This window comes from Impatiens glandulifera, chromosome 6 (assembly GCF_907164915.1).
Source record: "Impatiens glandulifera chromosome 6, dImpGla2.1, whole genome shotgun sequence".
Taxonomy (NCBI): domain Eukaryota; kingdom Viridiplantae; phylum Streptophyta; class Magnoliopsida; order Ericales; family Balsaminaceae; genus Impatiens; species Impatiens glandulifera.
In genome coordinates, this window is record NC_061867.1 from 44,471,497 (window position 1) to 44,491,386 (window position 19,890).

General features: G+C 32.8%; 1 protein-coding gene across 1 annotated transcript; it reads left to right on the plus strand.

The window, feature by feature from the left end:
* The first annotated feature begins 1,941 nt into the window (after positions 1-1,941).
* On the plus strand, positions 1,942-15,473 carry LOC124942231 (DNA repair protein REV1). The gene is made up of 23 exons (XM_047482693.1): positions 1,942-2,160; positions 2,243-2,384; positions 2,773-2,888; positions 2,963-3,039; positions 3,150-3,586; positions 4,352-4,483; positions 4,875-5,007; positions 5,097-5,185; positions 5,318-5,368; positions 5,697-5,900; positions 6,521-6,640; positions 7,788-7,880; positions 8,923-8,982; positions 9,074-9,160; positions 10,035-10,118; positions 10,236-10,308; positions 10,775-10,843; positions 10,999-11,085; positions 11,899-12,180; positions 12,269-12,342; positions 13,127-13,683; positions 14,194-14,254; positions 15,138-15,473. The coding sequence occupies exons 1-23, from the start codon at positions 1,997-1,999 to the stop codon at positions 15,177-15,179; spliced, it is 3,234 nt and encodes a 1,077-aa protein (XP_047338649.1). The 5' UTR covers positions 1,942-1,996; the 3' UTR covers positions 15,180-15,473.
* The last annotated feature ends 4,417 nt before the right edge of the window (positions 15,474-19,890 follow it).

The following is a 19,890-nucleotide window of genomic DNA, read 5'->3' on the forward strand; positions in this document are numbered from 1 at the left end:
TCTACCTCTTCATCTTCATTGTCTTTAGGTTTATCTTCTTCAGTATCCCATATTTCATCAGTTTCGTTGATTTCTTCATTATTTGATTCTACTTTGCTTTCTTCTTTTACATCATTTTTTCTTCCTTCTCTAATTCTTCCTTTATTTCTTCCTCTGTATTTTTTCCTTGCTAATTTTCTTTAACTTCCCCAATATACTCTTTGATTCTTGATTCTTCCGTTTCATTTTTCTGTTTTTCTTCTTCTTGGACTTTTAGGATTTTATGCTATTTCTCAACTGTTTTTTCACATTTAGTGCTAACATGTTGAAAAATATCACAGAAAATACACATGTCTGGTCTCCATTCATATGAGATTTCCATGATTATAGACTTTCCTTTCCTGTCAACTACTGTCATGATCTTTGGCAGCGCACTTCGAGGATGCACTCCAATGCTTATTCTATCAAAGGTAAGTTGTTATCCTCTTTTTGTAATTGGGTCCATGTATAATGGTTTTCCCAATAAACTTGCAAAGTGACTTAAAACTTTTGTATTGTACATGTGTGTTGGGATGTCCAAAGCTTAAACCATATATGGGCTGTTTTTTTTTGGTTTGCTCAGTAGGTTTAATTTTTTAGACCATCTCTCCAGTTTTATTTTGATCCAATATAAGTATGTCCATATTTCAGAATATCATCCAAGTTTGATTCTTTCTTGAACTGCAGAAAATAGAGATCATGTACATTTGCAGAAATCTTAACTAGTCACTTCTTCTCCCATTGTTTCATTAAAGCTTCCTTGGTGACTGAGAATGATACTTTATTATTCCCTATGTATTTTTCAACCACTATATTTTCTCATTTTTTAACACATTTTTCTTTCACTTCAGTTGGTAGTTTAAATTCAAAAGGAGAATTGAGTACTTCCACTTTTGTTTTAACATTGTCCAAGTAAATTTTTCCTTTAAAAGCATGATCCTCTGTTTTATTTCCTGTGTTATTTTTCCAAACCTCGTTTACTCTCTAGCTCGAATTGCTCTTGATAATATAGGTCTTAAATTTAGGGGACTTCATCAACTCCCTCGTTGTTTCAACTGATCAGTTTACTATCTTTTCATACTCTTCTTTCTGTAATAAATTTCAGTCCTTAAGATAATGTACATTCAATTGGACGGTTGTTTGCTGCATTTTTTCTTTGTTGAGCACAATCTTTCAATTTTTTGCGTGCATCAGGAGCTTTGTGATTTGATTTTTCAGTCCAAAGAGATTTACTCTTTCATTGTAACCAACCTTCCAAATTCCTTTTTCTTTCCCTAAGTTTTGCTACATTTTCTTCAGATTTTTTTATCAAAAGTAATTGGTTCTGTCCTTTGTTGCATTCCTGTTTTTTCTGAATAATTTTTTTAGGATTTCTATTAATTTCAACTGCTTCCATTAAACTTTCCATCAAAAATTCTTTCACTTCTTTATTCTTATTGTTTTTATTTCTTCTAAAATAAAACCCTAACTTTCTATCAATAAGTTAATTTTTTATTTTTTCTTCAATAAAATTTATGTATTTATGTTCGTTCCCTTTAATATATATTTTTTAAAATGATTAAAATTAATTTTTTTTAGTTTGAAACTTACTTTATATATTTTTTCATAATTTTCACTTTTTTTTATAAGATATATGATTAATTATCTTTTTAAATATTTATAGTGTAAATTTAAACAAAAATAAATATAAAATATTAATTTAAACAAAAATAAATATAAAAAAAACTATTGAAAACCAGACATTTCAAATGAGTTAAATGTATATTATTAATATTACAGTTATAATTTTTTATTTAAATTAATGGTTATTAATTATAAAAACATTAATATATATATATAAAGGATCTTAAAATCTTTCTGTAGAAGTTTCAAAACCGATTACAAAAGAGCTTTTGTAATCGTCCCTAAACCTTGGTTGTTCATATTTCCCGCGCGCCTTGGACCATTTCTCCGACCTAGCATCGATTGATCTTGCTCCATGAGAAGTCATAATTCAAATTCGATTTGTAGTAACAACAGTAGTACTAGCAATGACAAGAAGAGAAAAGCTTCTCAGAAAACACTCGGCATGGCTTGGGGCGCCAATTCCCGCTCTGCTTCTCGTTCTTCTTTTCGTTCTTCACCTTTTTCTGATGTCGGCAGGTTCTTCCTCTCTCACTCTGTGTGTGTGTGTGTGCTTTGTTTGCCTCACAGAAATTGATATAATTTTGTCTAATTTTTCCAGTTACATGGTTGCGAAGAATAGAAAATTACAAGATCAATTCAATGCTGAAGCTTCATGTTCTACAACCAGTTCAAATGGGAAAAAACCCATATTCCATGGCGTATCGATTTTTGTCGATGGATTCACTATTCCATCAAGCCAAGTATGATTTTTTTGCACTTCAGAGTTCAATCTGCTATGTGGGTTTTGAGAATTTTAAACAACTGAAGGACGTCTTTCGTAATTGATGGATGCTTCTCGTCCTTTTTGCACTTCAGAGTTCAATCTGCTATGTGGGTTTTTAGAATTTTAAACAATTGAAGGACGTCTTTCATAATAGATGGATGCTTCTCGTCCTTTTTGCACTTCAGAGTTCAATCTGCTATGTGGGTTTTTAGAATTCTAAACAATTGAAGGACGTCTTTCATAATCGATGGATGCTTCTTGTCCTTTTCCATCTGGACAATCAAAACTTATTTTTTCCTCTCATATCATTCAATCCAATCCAATATCTGGTTCTAACAATCCTTACACAATTGACTTGTCTGCAGGAGCTCCGAGCTTATATGCTAAAGAATGGAGGGCGTTTTGAGAATTACTTTTCGAGAAATAGTGTTACCCATATCATTTGTAGTAATCTTCCTAATAGTAAAATTAAGAACTTGAGGTTTGTTTAGCGAAAAATCACATTTCCAATGTAATATAATTCTGATAGAAAAATTAACATGAGTTCTCTTTCAGATCTTTTAGTGGGGGACTACCAGTAGTGAAACCTACATGGATTTCTGATTCTTTTGCTGCTAATAAGCTTCTTAGTTGTGAGTTTTATTGAGTATACATTTTGCAAATTTCATCATATTTTTTAACCATTAGATGTGTGAGTGTATTTCCTACTAATTAATTCCTTTGCATATCAATATATTTGTAGGGATCCCATATCAACTTGACCAGCTTGCAAATGAAACTCATAATCAGTCTAAACTATTATCCTTCTTTACGACCAAAAGCAGTGGTATCAACAATGATGTCCCTACTTGTATGACTGATGAAATAGAAACCAAGGATGTTAATCACCCAACATTTGAAGTTGGTGAGGGGGAGGATGATAACTTAAATGTATCAGTTAATCATGCAGTAGTTGAGGAGGTAATGGTCAATGGAAGAGTTCATAATGATGAAAATTCATATGAACCAAGAAATACATCTCTAGTAGACCAGATCAGTTCTAGAGGTGAAAGTACATCAGCCCAATCTCAGTCTTCTGCTTCAGAAAGTGTTCAGGAGTCAGCTACATCAGCAGCCGTTGGGCCTCCTAAGCAGCATACAACCCTTGCTGATCCCAGTTTTGTGGAAAATTATTTTAAGGTTGTGATCCTTACTATCCAAATCTATCTGATATCATGACAGTGAGTCTTATTATTTTAGTGATTAGACGTAAGTTATTTTTCATGAGCATTTACAGGAGAATAATTTTGTTTATTTTATTTTGACTGAATGTATTCATTTTTTGAAAGATGTCAACTTTTCATTATAACAAAAAGGTACGCAAGCAGCGTTCGAGCATTACAAAGCGGGGGTTGGGGAAAGGAGAAAAAATAAAAAAGCAATGAAAATAGTGTACAAAAAGGCTAAATGCCAATTAGATCAAAAAATTTCCATCCCGTGCAATATTTATTCTTATTTGCTCACATTTTCCTCTGCTGGAATAGATCAGGCATAAAGTTCATTTGCATTTACATGTGTATTATTCTGGTTATTTTTTATTCATTAAAGGATTTCTAATTTGTTTTTGTTGAATAAGAATCTGCAAAAACATTCAATACCTTTTTCTAAAATCAATTATTCGTCTGTCTACGTGTTGGTAGATGTTCGTTTAAGTACAACGGCTACAAGCATAAACATCGAAAGCAAACCCAAACAAACAATCCTAACAATATGATCTAGCATGACTTAAATTGCTGTATTTGGTAGCTGAGACTAGCATCCCAGATGCATTTGATTTGATATAGATCTCACATGTATCTCAACATTCATTGCCTTATATGCTTTGCTCCAGTTAGGCTCAATGTGTACATAGAAATTTATTGGTCCTTGCTGGCTAAACCCTAAACAAACTTGTGTCTTTTACAGTACTCGAGGCTTCATTTTATTGGAACTTGGAGAAGACGGTATCGTAAACGCTTTCCCAACTTGTCCAGTGGATTTCAGCAAACAAGTTCTGGTCATAATCCTGTGAAATCTTCAATTATCCATGTTGACATGGTAACCTCTATGTTCAACCTTTGAATAATTTTTGGTTATTCATGTTCTTGAGTGGTTGAGTTCAAATGACACTGTGTTTTCATTTTGTTTAAAGTGTTGTGCTTCTTTAACCTTAGATATGTCTATCTTGAAAAAGGTCAACTTTAAATTAAAAGTGAAATGCAAGATGCGTTTAGTGAGTTACAGATGGGAGGGAGAAGAGAAACAAAAACGAAAGAACAGAAGGAGAAGAATAAGACTAAATGTCTTATCTTTTGCATTCTGATTCTGCACTGATTGAGATTTCAATTAAAATCTCCATTCAAACATTTATTTTGCTGAGTGTTTGAATAGTTTATATTGTTTGGAAATTATCAATCAAAATGTTGTCATAGATTTTTCCACTACACAGGACTGCTTTTTTGTGTCAGTGGTGATCAGGAAGCACCCTGAACTAAGGAATGAACCTGTAGCTGTATGTCATTCTGATACTCCGCGAGGAACCGCTGAGATTTCATCTGCAAACTATCCTGCTCGAAATTATGGTTTGTTTGGACCAAGCACTTTATATTTTGTAGGCTGGTCCATTGGTATATGGATAATCTTTCTATTTACATATCTATTATTTCTTCAGGAATTCGAGCTGGAATGTTTGTTGGAGATGCTAAAGATCTTTGCCCCCAACTTGTTGTTCTTCCTTATGACTTTGAAGCTTATGAGGAGGTATTATGCAACAAATTTTACGAGTTAAAACTAGTATATAGTTTGCTTTGTAAGTCATTTTTCTTTAATGTTGCTCCCTGTTAGTGGTTTTATAACCAGCATCTAATAAGCTGATTTTCTCATAATATGCAGGTGGCTGATCAATTTTATAACATACTGCATAAACACTGCAACAAAGTGCAGGTATGCTTTTATAATTACTTGATAAAGATATCAACTAATCATATTTTATGAGAGTCATATTGGCCTATTTTGATATGTATATAAAGTGGTGGATCTCATTATGAATGAAAACCCATTTGGATGAATTGCTCATCCCCAATGAACCAATCACACTTTTATACCAAATAATCGTGTATATCTGATTATTGTGATCCCAACTAGCACCAAATATTTTTCTTTTGTGTTTATCAAAAATAAATTGGTGGTTTCTAATGAGACTCAGCCACAAATACAAATTTACTGAATACGTTGTTTCCCAATGGCTCATTAGCTTCTTTTTCTGGTTCAGGCTGTGAGCTGTGATGAAGCATTTCTGGATGCCACTGATTCAGTGGTTGATGATCCTCAGCTTTTAGCTTCATTAATTCGAGAGGAGATTTGGAAAACCACTGGATGTAGTGCTAGTGCTGGAATTGCTGGCAATTTGCTGATAGCCCGTCTGGCTACAAGGACTGCCAAACCAAATAATCAATGCTATATTCCTTCAGATAAGGTATTTTTCTTGAATTTGTCTAGTATCCTATTCTTATTCTGCAACTGAAATTAAATCTCTTATTCTCACTGTCATCTGGTGTGTGTAATAAATAGTATAGGAAGTGGGTGCTGATGCAATCTAATTTTTCTATAGTGGTTTCTCTCTGTTATTGATGTTGTTGTGTCTTAAAGCCTTTTCTGACCTTCATGTGGAAAACTTGATATGTTTCTTGTGTTGTACTGTCAAGAATGTTATACGGTGTTTGTTGTTAGGATATACTTTTATACTTCCTACTTCATGAAGGTTCCTCAGGGTAACTATCACAATTCTATGCACTTCGTTTATTCATTGATTTCCCTCAATTCCATTTTTGTTAGATTACTTGACATTGTGCATAATTAGTTATCTTTCTGTACATTTATGTAAGAAAATTGCTTGTCTACTTGCTTGCTTCATTATGCATCTCATAATAGCTTCAGTACATTTATGAAGGTTCTTTACTAAACATCTTTTTGGTGATTGCCCCATCCCAGCTTGCATTTTCTATTGGCATTAGAAACATCATCTATTCTGTTTGCAAGAAATTAAGCCGATGTTTCATCTGTGTCTCTCTAATAACCTCTTTTACTCATTTTCAGGTGAATGACTATTTACGAGATCTTCCAATCAAGGCACTTCCTGGGATTGGCCATGTTCTAGAGGAAAAGCTGAAAGCTCAAGAAATTAAGACTTGTGGTGAATTGTGCATGATATCCAAGGTTTGAAGAATTTCTTCTTACATCCTTATTCTCTTAATTGAGCCTTTACATCGAAACATACATTTTTGCTCTATTGGTGCCAAATGTTTAGCGAAGCTGGAATTTTATGCATGTTACACATGTGAATGCTCTCCCACAGTTTAGCGTATTGATGGTTCAAATTTGGTATCAACTTAATGAGTATGCTAATGCATCACTTTCAGATCATTGCACCATTTTCTTCTTAATGTTGGCTTCTCAACGACAATGAGCCGATTGAGCCAAATGTTTAGTATATCTGGAATATACATTTTTGCTCTATTGGTGCCAAATGTTTAGCGTATCTGGAATTTTATGCATGTTACACATGTGAATGCTCTCCCACAGTTTAGCGTATTGATGGTTCAAATTTGGTATCAACTTAATGAGTATGCTAATGCATCACTTTCAGATCATTGCACCATTTTCTTCTTAATGTTGGCTTCTCAACGACAATGAGCCGATTGAGCCAAATGTTTAGTATATCTGGAATATACATTTTTGCTCTATTGGTGCCAAATGTTTAGCGTATCTGGAATTTTATGCATGTTACACATGTGAATGCTCTCCCACAGTTTAGCGTATTGATGGTTCAAATTTGGTATCAACTTAATGAGTATGCTAATGCATCACTTTCAGATCATTGCACCATTTTCTTCTTAATGTTGGCTTCTCAACGACAATGAGCCGATTGAGCCAAATGTTTAGTATATCTGGAATTTTATGCATGTTACACATGTTAATGTCCTCCCACAGTTTAGCGTATTGATGGTCCAGATTTGGCTATCAACTTAATGAGTATGCCAATGCATCATTTTCAGATCATTGCACCATCACTTCTTAGTGTTGGCTTTTCAATAACAATGAGTTTATTGATAAGAGATGGGGTTGATTCTTGATAATGATATTGTGAAAATATCAAACTAGGCCTTATTCCAAACAACAAATTTGTCTTTCCAAGAGACATTAACTTCAAGTGGTTGGAATTGTGTCTTTAATGATATATTATGCTACTTTGAAATAGCCAATTGATCTCGTTTATGTGCCAAGCAATGCTTTTTATCATATGACATATTTTAATATTAATCTTAATGTAGAATTTCCATCCCTCATATGCTTGCCTTTTCAGGAATCTCTTCAAAGAGATTTTGGATCTAAAACGGGTGAAATGCTTTGGAATTGTAGCAGAGGGATTGATAATCGACCTGTTGGAGTCCTCCAGGTTTATGCGCTTTTCATTTTGTGAATCATTATGTTGAGATAATCAAATGAAGCATCACTAGATCAATTTCATGCTTATTATTGCAAAGGAGCTGGAATTGTTCTATTCTATTCACTGTGTATTACTTAGTATAGTAGTATAAGGACTTCTTCCCTTTGTTGCTGAAGACTTCCCTCTTTTAACTAGAACAACCTAACTCTTAGATGAAAGTGAGAGATAATTTGGTATATCCCTCATTATTGAGACTACTGATGAAAGATATAAATCTTTACAAAATAGGGTATCCTGTGTCAGTATACACAAAATATTATAATTGTATGATCATGTCTCACAAATGCTTGTTCAAGGGACTATGCAATGAAGGAATTGAGTAGGGAATAGGCTATAAATGTTTTTCACTTGATGATGTTGTGAAAACTGGTTTCATAACAAATTTTCTCTGAACAAGTATGTGCGCATCCATATTCAAGTAGCTAAGATACTATTTCTTGATCTAGTGTGTGATAAGTCTTTGGAAACCAGGCGACGTTTATTATGGATCTAAGCTTAGGTAGAAGCAACTAGAGTTAGGTGCTCCTCTTTAGTCGAAGCTATTGAATGTTGATATTTAATGTGTAGTATAACGATTTAAAAGTCATTACCAATTACTGTACATGGAACAGTTGGTCAGCTTAAGCAGGGAGCAGAAGGAACCTACATTAATTCCTAGCAGTAGATTTTTAAATCAGGGATCCATATTCATGGTAGTTTAACGCCCAATCTTCAAATTATTGTAGTTGCTCCTATGTTCTTAATGCAATGTGAAAAATTTACGATCTACAAGATTCTTGATGTCTCTTAGACTTACCCTACCCTCCCTCCCTCTCTCTTTCTATACTAAGTGTGGTTGCTTAAATATCCACACCTTCAAAAGCGTGTAGGTTATTTGACGAGAAGCTTGGTTCAAATGTAATATATATGATTACCATAATGTCCAAAGTTCTTTGAGAATCAAACCTCATTTTCTTACATAATAAATATTGACCATGTACTATTTATGCAGGAGAGCAAATCGATTGGTGCTGAAGTGAATTGGGGCGTGAGGTTAAAAAATTCCAGAGATGTCTGTATTTTAGCTTCAGCAAAAGCATATTATTATTTTTCTTTCAACTTTTTTTTCTCTTTTTGAACTATTTGAAAGTTCTATATTTCAGGCTCAGACTTTTCTCTTGAACCTTTGCAAGGAGGTCTCATTGCGTATGCACGGTTGTAGTGTGGAGGGACGCACTTTTACCCTCAAGGTACGCTGCTTCCGCTTTTATTCTCTCTTTTAAGTTAATGCTTGTATGCAATACAAGCGATGTAATGAATGAAATAGGAAACAAAAAAGAAAGAGAAGTAAAGGCTTCCAACGAATCAAACAATGATCTCAATGGGTGCCTAGAGTTCAAAAAGCTTAAAGTGGGCTGACATTCCCTTCCTTGGAGATGTGTGTGAAGGATCACCATCTTCTTTGCCTTCTCCCAAACTGTAGATTCATCCTGGATGTACCCTTGAACATTCTCTAATTTACCACACCAATTGTTCCGCATAGTATATTGACAATTAAACACCATCAGCAAGATCACCTTCTCCCAAGCATTCAAGTTGATGATGGACCCTTTCCATTTTTGACTGTCTTCCATTTGAGACAAATCTTAGTCCTGCTTAAAGAATTTAAAAGCCTCTCTAACTCTTCCCTACTGATGCTTAAACTTACTCAGCTCAAATGCCCAAATCTTCAAACAAGAACACCTTGTCATTCAAAGATTGATAAAAAACATACTTCTTCCTCAATATTCTCCACTGAAGTAATTGTCTCCACTACTGCCTACCCATTTCATGTGTATCATCATGACTCCCTATGGAACAACTCTTGGCCAAATCATTAGCATCATTCTCTTCCTATGTCTTAACCCCACATGAAGAAACTCCATCATTGTGCTTCCCCTATTGTTGCTACACATTGTTGTTTGTTAAATACTGTCTTTTTTTTTTCAAAAAAAAAACTTTGTTGTTTTAACCTTTTTGCATGTTTAGTTCATTAGTGATTAGACTTCAAAGTAAAAGATGTTACTTGCCTTCACTTCCATATTTGACAGTTGGAAATTTCTGTGAATCTCTGTTTTTGTCTAGATAAAAAAGAGGAAACGTGGTGCCAAAGAGCCAATCAAATATATGGGTCATGGAGACTGTGAGAATATCAGTCATTCCTTGACGGTATATATCATTTACTATGGACTATGGAGCACATTCTATGGTTCACTAGGAATTTTCATTTCTTTTAGTCTTCAGAAACCTTTTATAATAAGTTAAAGTTCTTGCTGAGTTTCACAGATTCCTATGGCTACTTGTGATGTAGAAGTGATTCAAAGAGTATCCTCACAACTCTATGGCTGTTTCAACATAGGTAAGTCAGCTTCCACTTCTTCCTACCACATAGGAAGGATAACATTATTCAATTATGTCACTTCTATAACAGCCATCTGCATATGATAGTTTGTTCTTCCTTACTGCGATCACTACATTTCAAACAAATAATAGTGGAGACTGGAGTTTTGTGATGACTTAGAACGTCTTAAATGGAAGTGGAAGTCATGACTGTGGGGGGTCATGCTAGCTTCCTACATTAAAAAAAAATAGTGGTTTTGTGATACCTGCGCTTTTGTTTCTGCATATTTTGAAGACTTCAATGATATATAGAGAAAGTAGTTTGTAGATGGGAGGGGTTAACTGTTTTCACTAGGATAATATTGTGCCATTTGATGGAAAATGTGGATATCCAGGTTAACAGTTTAACTTCAACTTGCCAGATGGCTAGTTCTCAGCTTCACAGTTCTTTTGAAACTCTTGCAATAACTGGTCTTCTTTACCAGCCGTGCAGGATATCCGGGGTATGGGATTGCAAGTTTCAAAACTGGAAAGTTCAGATGCTGGTACAAAAGGTTTGTTCTAATAACCCGCTAATAGTTAATACATATTTTTTCCTATACATGTACATACCTCTTGTCTAGAGGTCTTTCTAAGAAGTCATCATTGGGTTTTCATTCTTCAACAAGCCTGAAGCAAGAGTAACACTCAACAAATTTATTTCTTGTAGGACGTCAAAGAAATTCTATTCTTACCTGGTGTACATCTAAAATTGGTGGTCCAACAACCATAGGGAGTGCCAAGGAAGAAAATAAAGGTGATCTTGATTTCCATTTATTTTGACAATCACCTTGAAAAGGATGAACCTTTATTAATAAAAAAAGAAATAAATGTTGTGAACGCAAGAAATAGAAACTATTACTAGTTTCATTTTTCAAATAAAGCGAAAGAAAACACTAGAAACTAAAATTATGCAACAAAACTAGTCAAGCGACATTTTTGCAGTGTTGATTTCCATCTATTTTGATCATCACTTTGTTGTTTTGCTGTAATCCTGAGGTTATACCCATTGGTGCTGCTGCTCCCTCTCCACACATAATGCTTAGGCCTTATTTTATTATTTTGCTAATAACTTGGGCCTTATTTGATGGAGGTTAATCCAAATAACCATTTATCTCATTATCATTCAATATCCTTTATTTCTCATAATATTTTAAAATATTAAATACAAAAGTTATTTTAGTCATTTAACCCAAATGATCCACTTTCATCAAACAAGATTATTTTTTTAAATAATCCAGATTATTTCCAATAACCCTACATCAAACAACTCTTACAGTGTCAGATACTTCACTGCACTTTTTCTCCCTCTTTCTTGATTCAAAACAGGGAAATTATTAATAATATAATGTAGGTGCAACAATATAAATTCATATATTTTAGCTTTGAATTTATATTCATAGATCTATCCAAAGATATTGTAGAACACCATTTATGATTTCATAACAATATTGATTTTGTGCAATGTGCAGCAGTCTTATAGAATATTGATCTTAATTGTGTTCATTTAAAGAAGGAAAATGAACTTGATGCTCGTCTTTAACTATCTTATTTTATTCTTTTCTTATAGGTTCTGAGAGACAATCCATCAATAGAAACCCTAATGATGCAAGACCTTCCAATCAGATAAGCACAAATTACTCTGATACTGATCGTCGTGATAACAGGGGTCTAGTACTACCTCCTTTAGATGATGTTGATCTGGATGTTGTAAGAAGTCTTCCTTCAGAAGTTCTGTCAGAAATCAATGATATGTATGGCGGGAAGCTAACTGAGCTCATTACTGTAAACAAAAACAGAAATGAGCACACTAGCAATTCATTGTGTGATTCATCCCATAAAACAACACATGGTATATGTTTTGCATCCTTTGTAGCTTCTACTTAGAATTTAATGATCCTGTGTAGATGTTTAAGAAATATCCCACTTCTTAAATGTAGATGAGATATATGGAACCAAAGGACCGTTGGATTCAAGTATAGCCTTTTCTAGTGAATTTCCATCTATAAAGGAAGTAAGTTTGATATAATTCTTTTTGTGTCAATTTGTAGTTACTTCTTGTTAGATCATTGTAAATTTGAAGTTACTTCTTGGATTCAAGTGTAGTCTGTTTTAGTAAAGGAAGCAAGTTTGATTCAATTATTTTTCATATCATTTTGGACTTGCTTCTTGCTAGATCATTGTATACTTGTTTAGATATCTTGTTCCATATAAAATAGCATAGTTATTTAGGCGAGAGAGAGAGAGAGAGAGAGAGATGGAATCAGATAGACTCTATAAGTTCTTGTATGATTACATATACACTGGCTATAAATTTACACAGATGATTGTTGTAGTACATTGTACTATTATTTACATAAAGGAAATAAAATAAATCATATCCTTTATTTATGCATATAATCAATTTACCCATAATATCTTCAATCAGAAAATAAATCATGAATGATTAGAGATAGCAGGTTCATTCCCTAAATAGTTGTAGTTGATTGTCATATTTCTATACTCCCCTTCAAGTTGGGTTGTAAAAGTTTTATAAGCCCAACTTTCAATTGAGTCAAGTATATCCATGATGTCATGTCCTTCTCTGGGCTTTGATTAGCCTCGGTTCTCCTCAAGTTTATCTATTTATTACCATTGTGCTTCCTCTGTCTTAAGATGGTTGTCATTATGGGGTCTAGGTTCCATCCTAATCTAGTCCTGTCCATATTTCAAGCTTGAATCAAGAGAGGAGTTACTTTTATCCTCTCATTCAGAATTTGTTCTAACCATTTTAACTACCAACTGCTGCTTAATTACAGGAAATCCAGAGTTTTGCTGTTTCTGAGTCAGGATGTGCAAATTTGGACATTTCCACCTCTTCAACTGATATAATGGATTTAATGCCTTCATCTTTAAGTCAAGTGGATACATCTGTGTTTCAGCAATTACCAGAAACTTTGAAATTTGACATCCTCAAGCAACTTCCTGCTCATAGGAAAGTGGATAGTATTGGTGCTGAACCTCAAGAATCTTCTCATGCAAGACTGTCTGAGAATCAAAATTTATCTTTGCATACTCTTTCATCTCTCAAAGATCTTTGGACTGGAAAGCCACCACGATGGGTTCATATATTCAGAAACAATAATTGCAGGATCTTGCACTTCCTCTCCGATATGTACTACACATCTGGAACAACGGGTTCTTTATCTTCTATATTGCAACGTTCTCTTCTTGGACCTCCATCTCTTCTAGAGGCAAGTGATAGTGAGGGGACAAATGATGTTCGCTGCTTGTTTGAGCTTCTCAAACAGTATGTGGAGATTATAATGGAATCTGATATAGAGGAGATTTATGTATGTTTTCGCCTGCTTAAAAGGTAAGAATGATATTGATTGATGGTCACTTAATGTGATATTTTATTCTATACATTAGTTTAATGTTTGGCATTAAATTGATCATGGTGGTTATGTTACCTCTGATATTACAACATCCATGTGAGCCAATTTGGAATATTGAATTTTGTCACGATATGTGTCACAATTTCATTGAAAAATTGGCAACATTAATATTCAATTTTTTCCCCTTTGGTATAAGGTTTGTTTGGATCATGATTTATATTATCTTATAGATCATGATCTAAATTATAGTGTATTTTTTGTTCCTTTAGTTGATATACAAATTATTTTCTAGACCATGATCCAAACTATAATGTAATTTTTTGTTTCATTTGGTACAGTTTTTGCTATGTTCCAAGAATGTAGGATTGGGGATTTTAGATTTTTGAGGATATCCAGTATGTTAGATTTTTGAGGATATAGACAGGGAAGTTGTTTTATTAATAGGTTTCATGTTTAATAGTTTATGGGTTATGTACTTGTCATGGCAGGTTGGCTGTGAAGTCAAAAGTTCTCCAGCAAGTTTATGATGATGTGTTGCCTCATCTTCAGGTTAGTGGATTTATTTCTTTAGCTCATGTTCAAGTTTGTTAAGTGTGTTTAACTCTGGTGATTTTTAAATAAGATACCAATTGTGATAAAATACCAGTTTCCACGTAGGCTCATAGAAACGTTACAAAGTTTTCTTTTTTTATTAGATCCATATACAAAAATAGAAATAACATTTGTTCACAAATGGGTACATTAATTCTTCATCCAGAACTTTTGCTGCTTAGCTCACATGAACATTGCAAGGCATAGGTTTTCAGTCATGATATATATGCAAGTCTATGTTGATAAATTTGTGCCTATGAAGCTTCTTCAATCAAATTTCTCAGAAGCATCTCCAGCATTGTGTCTGATTTACTGTCTACTAATTGATATTTTTGTTGGGAACATTTCTCGGTGGGACGAATTTGTCAATTTAAGGTTAAGAAAGACAGTTTCTTGTGTTTTTATATATTTGAATTAATGTACATTGATAGGCATCAATATATACAAGTATTTCTTCTGCAAATAAGGTTTTAAAAACATCGGAAAGAAATTCATTTTGTTTACTAAACTTGTTGCATGCTCTAATTGCTTCCTTAACTTTTAAAAACTCAAATAACTTCTTGTTGTTATTTTTTTGGTTAACATTGTTAATATCTTGTGGAGATTTTATAAAGGAAAAAAAGGTCTATAGATGACATTAAGGAGATACAAAAATTGTGTATAGATGATTTGAGAATTTAATCGAGAAGTAATTTGAGCAATATTTAAAAGTACATTTAATGCAAGTTGGAGAGGCGAAGTGAACTTCTATCCAAAACATATCTTGTAATTGCATCAGAATGGTCAATAATGAACACTTTCTTTCCTTATAAAAGTATATAATTCTTACCTCTTTCCTCAGGCATCAGCTGGTGAAATCTATGGAGGAAGCTTGCAGTTGTGAATAGATGACTAATCATCTTATTCATAAGATTATGAATCTATGTGCTGTTTTATCCAATGGAGTTCATTGAAGAAGTTGCAATTAGAATGTTAAGGATGATGGAGCTTTATATATGGAGGATCCGATTGACCCCATGGATGATTGTTAGAATAAGTGTATAATTTATGTAAACATGGGAATATGTCCATGATGATAAAGTCTATAAACATAGAAATAAAAATGCCATGTATAGAGTAGTAATTTATCATTTACATTCATAGATGTATTAAAATAAGTTGAGATAACTTTAGTCTAAAATTAATATACAAGTATTAATAAGGGACAAATTAATATACAAGTGAGACTTAAATTCATAGATAGATAAATAGTAGGGATTATTATTTGCTTTTACTAAAGGGAGATACCCTTTAGGTGTCATCAATTTGTTGTTAATTCATTTTCCTTTAATTCTCTGTCTTAAATCTTAGATTTTTGTTTTCTTGACATGGTATAAGAGAAAAAGACAAAAACAAGGTGAAGAATTTATTAGAGACGAAGAAGTAATTCATGGGAATATTGAAATAAAATTTGAAAATTCTTATGAGAAATCGCCAATTGAAGTCAAAGAAAGGACACAAATAACTATATTAGTTGGAGTCGAAGTGTGTATCTTATTTACGACTAAGTTCAAACAAGGATTTATATACCGATTAATTCTTTACCCAAAAAATATGCCGATCAAGTTCGTTGGCTTAAAGTTCGTTTAATAAAGTCAAACGAGTCATCATCCTTCCAACTTTAGAAAAAAAAATAGTTCAATAAAGTAGGGCCATAAATTGTTGAACATAGGGCTGAAAATGAATCGAGCTATTTGTGAGTAATTCGGTCAAAATTCGGCTCGAGCTCGACTCGTAATATAATCAAGTTTGAGTAATTATATATCCGAATCGAGTACTCGTCGAGCTACTCGAGTATATAATATATATTTTATTTTTATAATATAAAAAAGTAAAAATGTAAGGCTCTGTAAGTCCTAAATTAGTTTTTCATTCTTGAGAGTTGAGTCATTCATTCCATTCAGCCGTCAATAGGGATGAGCAAACGGGTAAACCCAACCCGTATTATCCAACCCATATTCAACCCAAATTAAATTTACCCAACCCATAATTCAACCCATATTATTTACTAATATGAGTTGTGTATGGGTTGGGTAACCCAAATTATTTTATTTTTATTTTTATTTATTTATTTAACATGTATTTGACTCATTTAACACATTTTTATTCGTTTAACACGTTTTTTACGTTTTTGACATTTTTAATACGTTTTTACACGTTTAACGCGTTTTTGGCACGTTTAACACATTTTTGGCACGTTTAACACATTTTTGACACGGTGAACACGTTTTTCATGTTTTTGGCATGTTTAACACCTTTTTAACACGTTTTGACACGTTTGACATGTTTTTGACACGTTTTTTCACGTTTTTGACACGTTTTTCACGTTTTTAACACGTTTAACACATTTTGACACATTTTGGCACGTTTAACACGTTTTAACACGTTTAACACGTTTAACATATTTTTCACATTTTTAACACGTTTCATACGTTTTTTCACGTTTTTGGCATGTTTTGACACGTTTTCCACGTTTTTGACACGTTTTGACACGTTTAATACGTTTTTCACATTATTGACACGTTTCACACGTTTTTCACATTTTTAGCACGTTTAACACGTTTTGACAACGTTTAACACGTTTTCCACGTTTTTGACACGTTTTTCACGTTTTCGACACGTTTAATACGTTTATCACACATTCACACGTTTAACACATTTGACACGTTGGACACTATTTTCATGTTTTGACATGTTTAACACATTTTTAGCACGTTTGATACATTTTTCACGATTACGACACATTTTGACACATTTTTCACGTTTTTGGCACGTTTAACACGTTTTTCACGTTTTTCACATCATTAACACTTTTAACACGTTTGTAACATGTTTAACATGTTTTCACATGTTTTTCACGTTTTTGGCACGTTTAACACGTTTTGACACATATTCCACATTTTTGGCACGTTTAACATGTTTTCCTCGTTTTTGGCACATTTTGATACGTTTAACACGTTTTTGACACATTTAACACGTTTTTCACATTTTTGACACGTTTAATACGTTTTCACACGTTTAATGTCAAACGTGTGAAAAACATATTAAACGTGTCAAAATGCCAAAAACGTGTTAAACGTGAAAAAAACGTGTTAAAACTTATCAAAACGTGTTAACGTACATAAAAATATGTTAAACATGTCAAAAATATGTTAAATGCGTAAAACGTGTTAAAATGTCAAAAACGTGTTAAACGTGCCAAAAACGTGAAAAACATGTCAAAAACGTATTAAATGTACCAAAATGTGAAAAACGTGTTAATGTGTGAAAAACGTGTCAAATATGTCAAAAACGTATTTAACATGCCAAAAACGTGAAAAACATATTAAATGTGTGAAACATGTGTTAAACGTGTGAATACGTGTTAAACATATCAAAAACGTGTTAAAATGTTAAAAATGTGTTAAACGTGCCAAAAACGTGAAATCCGTGTTAAACTTATCAAAAACGTGTTTAACATGTTAGTTATATTAAAAATGTGTTAAACGTGCCAAAAACGTAAAAAAACGTGTTTCATTTGTCAAAAACGTGTTAAACGTATTAAACGTGTCAAAAACGTGTTAAACGTGACAAAAACGTGTTATTAGTATGAAAACGTGTTAAACATGTCAAAAATTTGTTAAACGTGCCAAAAACGTAAAAACATGTTAAACGTGTAAAAAACATGTTTTAAGTGAGAAAACGTGATTAAAATATTAAAAACGTGTTAAACGTGTGAAAAACGTGTTAAACATATCAAAAACGTGTTCAAATGTCAAAAACGTGTTAAATGTGCCAAAAACGTGAAAATCGTGTTAAACTTATCAAAAATGTGTTAAATATGTTTAAAACGTGTTAAACGTGCCAAAAACGTGAAAATCGTGTTAAACTTATCAAAAATGTGTTAACGTGTTAAATATGTTAAAAACGTGTTAAACGTGCCAAAAACGTAAAAAACGTGTTAAACTTGTCAAAAATACGTTAAACGTATTAAACATGTCAAAAACGTGTTCAACGTGACAAAAACGTGTCATTAGTGTGAAAATGTGTTAAACATGTCAAAAACGTGTTAAACGTGTCAAAAACGTGAAAACGTGTTAAAAATGTGAAAACGTGTGGAAAACGTGTTAAACGTATGAAAAACGTGTTAAACGTGTGGAAAACATGTTAAACGTGTGAAAAACGTGTTAAACATGTGAAAAACATGTTATAAGTGAAACGTGTTAAAAATATTAAAAACATGTTAGATGTGTGCAAAACGTGTTAAACGTATGAAAACATGTCAAAAACGTGTTCCACTTAAAGTTGGAAGATGATTAATTTATATTGGATTAATAATAGAGAATTAAACTAAATTTATATAATTTGGGTAATTTGGGTAACCCTAACCCAACCCAAATTAAACTCAACCCATATTCAACCCAACCCATATTAACCAACCCAAATTAATATTTTGGGTTTGGGTTATAAACCCATATTATGCTCACCCCTAGCCGTCAACATTCAAAATTAGGTTTTCATTCATAGTCTTTCATTCGACCGTCAACATTCTAAGTTCATCTTCAAACGTCTGAAGGCTCCGCTTGGCTCCGCTCCAAGCAGGTTCTTTCTCTCTTCTTTTTATGCAATCTCTATTCTCCTTCTTTACCTTCACTGATTTCGGCGCGGTGACGGTTGATTGTATAACATGTTTGGAGATTTCTCTCACACTTCATGTGTTCGATGAAATGTCCCAATACATATTTTTGTTAGGTTAGGGGTTGGTTGAATGCTAGTTTCTTGTTTTCTATATGCGAGGATATATAATTAGGGTTTATTCTTATAGAGTTATAACTATTTTAGTGCCAGCTCACTCGAAGCCATGATCTTAAGTACATGAGCTATCATCAGTAGCGGGATGAAATGCTATTGTTTAATTGTTAGTCTAAAGAAATGTAGATTAATGGTACATTTCAAAATTTATCCAATAAATTTGTACTATATAAGAGAAGTACAAAATTTATTAAACTTTGAATTGTGTGAAAAGAGTATAAAAGAGAACAAATTTCAACTTTGAATGGTGTGAAAATTATAAAATAGAATAAGAGTGATCAAATCTATATTATTATATTAGAATAAGACAATACCTATGAGCCTCTATCAGTGAATACATTAACTAGATTATTTGATTATCTATTTAGGATTACGAAAAATAAGTTATGCTAGTAGCAATCTTTGTATATCTTTCTAACTCATCATATATTATGTATTTTTTTTGGTGGTTTTCAGATCAATTATGTCCATACAAGATACATATATTCCATTTAACATAGTGATATAGCTGAAATTAAAAATAATGAAGTTGGTGATGAACTTTAACAAAATGAAACACGAAGAAGGGTGAAGTTAAATTCTACTAGTATTGATGAGTAAGAAGCACAATATAATAGATCAATGAAGTTGCGTTTCTTCCTCATTACTACTAGTAGAATATAACTCCACTTTTCTAAGTGTTTTATCTTGTTGAGATTCATCACCAACTTAATTGCTTTTAATTTTAGTTATACCACTATCTACATTAGGTGAAATATATGTAT